At 41.9% G+C, this 2,617-nt stretch overlaps 1 protein-coding gene across 1 annotated transcript; it reads right to left on the reverse strand.

The window, feature by feature from the left end:
- Positions 1-246: 246 nt before the first annotated feature.
- On the reverse strand, positions 247-1,763 carry LOC102750969 (transmembrane emp24 domain-containing protein 11; the record flags this gene model as incomplete). Its single annotated transcript, XM_081810176.1, has 2 exons — positions 247-466; positions 1,617-1,763. Coding segments are annotated over 2 exons (297 nt in total), but the record flags the coding sequence as incomplete, so codon positions are not given.
- Between the last annotated feature and the right edge of the window lie 854 nt (positions 1,764-2,617).

Genomic DNA, 2,617 nt, shown 5'->3' on the forward strand with positions numbered 1-2,617 from the left:
GGTTAATTTTACCCTTCTAAAAAAAACCTTTTTAATGTGGCAACCAGAAAACGTAACATTTACATATGTAGCTTACATTTTATTTCTATGGGACAGTGCTGATCTACACCAAGCTAAAATAAGAACTGGATGATGTGCTTATTCAATCAAGCTCAAAGGCTACATAGTTAAAGTAATATTTTATCAGTGTAACATTAATTTCAATCTCTGATCATCTTTGAAATGATAAAAGCAGTACATGGTTATGAATGTATTTTGATTGGTTAACTCAAACATTATGTAAATTAGCAGGTAGTTGTTTGTCTTTATCAACATTTTAAACGAGTTTCTTAGCTATAAAGAAGTCTTTAAGGTATTTCATTTGGAAAATTCCGATTGAGATAAAGATTAATGTTTGTGCAAAAGCCCACCATAAAACATTGCTATTTGTATCTTCACTGATCATTCGAAAATTTTCTTCACGGTCCTATATGGAAGAGAAATAGGCAGGTTTAGTTTCTTACAGTATTTAACTGTGAATTTGAGGGGAAGGTGCTGTATGCTTTGAAGATATTTAATATTTTCCAGTTAATATACCAAAGTGCAGTATCTGATTTTCTAAGTCAGGGTATGTTGTTAGCTAAAGACAAGGATTAGGGATGCCTGGGTGGCTCAGACGTTAAGCGTCTGCCTTTGGCTCAGGTCATGATCCCGGGGTCCTGGGATAGAGCCCCACATCGGGCTCCCTGCTCAGCGGGAAGTCTGCTTCTCCCTCTCTCTCTGCTTGTGTGCTCTCTCTCGCTCTCTGACAAATAAGTAAATAAAATCTTTAAAAAAAATAAAAATAAGGATTAAGAATCAACCTTAAATAAAACATATTTTTGTATTTTGATGGAAAATAGATGCTATTTGATCTATTATCTTATTCATTTTATTTCTCACCATCAAGCAAGTGAATGTCAGCCAACAGTGATAGATTTTCAAGATTGGTGTCCTTACAGGTGCCTGGGTGGCTCAGTTGGTTAAAGCGACTGCCTTCGGCTCAGGTCATGATCCTGGAGTCCCTGGATCGAGTCCCGCATCGGGCTCCCTGCTCGGCGGGGAGTCTGCTTCTCCCTCTGACCCTCCCCCTCTCATGCTCTCTCTCTCAAATAAATAAATAAAATCTTTAAAAAAAAAAAAAAGATTGGTGTCCTTACTTTACTTCAAGCTGGGCACTGTCCTCCTCTTATTTTCCAGGTAAGGAAACTGGAGTCTGGATTTGACCCCATGTCTGACCAGAGTCCACTGAGCACAGTGACCCGGGAAACACACAGTGTCACAGAATAAAACTGATCTAGAAAATGGGCATACGGAGCCTCTTCATACACGTTGGGTGTGTTTGGGAGCATTTATTCGTTCTATTAAGCCCACACCCCAGAGGCCAATGAGCTGCAGTCCCCTTTCCTAGAGGAGCTCACAGTCTGGCAGATAGTGAAAGATTGTTCTTTCCCTTCACCCCGAGTGTCCCCACAGTGCTAGCTCAGAGAGAATGACCGAGGAACAGGCAGTTTATCCTTTCTGTGGTTTGGGGGCTTTGTCTCCAGAATTGTGTTCCCGGCAGGAAGAGATAAAATAAGCTGAATAGGCACACTGACCCTTTGATAGCTCTGTTCTTTGACTATTTGCTCAATTTGCTCAATTAGATGTTCCAGCTTAAAGCTAACTTCATTAACTTTGTCCTTCGCTTGAGCAATGGCTGCATCAAGGTTATGTCGTCCAACTCGAACCTCTAAGTGGATCCGCTGTACAAACAGGAAAAAGGAATAAGCCTTCTTAAAACCGCTCCACTCTGCATTTCCCTTGTTGTGTCCCCCAACTCCTCTCCTGCATCTCTCCAGCCCCCCTTCAAGAGCAGGCCCCACTTTGTTCTCCCTCTCTCACTGCCTGTCTACCCCCTGCCCTACTCAGCAGTCTTCCTATGTAATAATCATTAGTTGGTGACCCACGGTCCTGAGATAGTACTTAGACCCTCCTGAACATCAAATCTACTACTAGGTAAATGCTTTTGGCACTGAAAGAATTTGATTACTTTTAGGAAAATTTTCTTTACATGTGACTAAATTTCTGATCCTAAAGTACAGATTTTCTTCATCTGCTCTCAGCCCGTTTAGAAAATAACCGATCACCATCTGCCATATAAGAGTTTTATTTATTGGAATTCCATTGTTAATTTACCCTCCAGTCTTTGCTTGTTTTCAGGCCTGAGTAATCACAGTTCTTTTAACCTTCCCTCATGGTTCTTGTTTTTCAAGGCCTTTAATCAACGCTGTAGCTCTCCTTTGAACCCCTTCCAAGCTCTCCAGCTCCCTCTTTGGTTGCTGCACTGAGATCTGGGCACAGGACTTTAATAAGTTTCTAGCCAGTCCGGGTGTAATGGTTCTGCATGCCAACGTCATGCCTGAATAGTGCTGATGCTCTGTTCATCAACAAGGACATGGGAGGCATCCTGATGCTCTGTTCATCAAGAACAAGGACATGGGAGGCATCCTGATGCTCTGTTCATCAAGAACAAGGACATGGGAGGCATCCTGATGCTCTGTTCATCAAGAACAAGGACATGGGAGGCATCCTGATGCTCTGTTCATCAAGAACAAGG

The sequence above is a fragment of the Leptonychotes weddellii genome, unplaced genomic scaffold, assembly GCF_054177405.1.
Source record: "Leptonychotes weddellii isolate Sample4059 unplaced genomic scaffold, ASM5417740v2 HiC_scaffold_19462, whole genome shotgun sequence".
NCBI classification, from domain to species: Eukaryota; Metazoa; Chordata; class Mammalia; order Carnivora; family Phocidae; genus Leptonychotes; species Leptonychotes weddellii.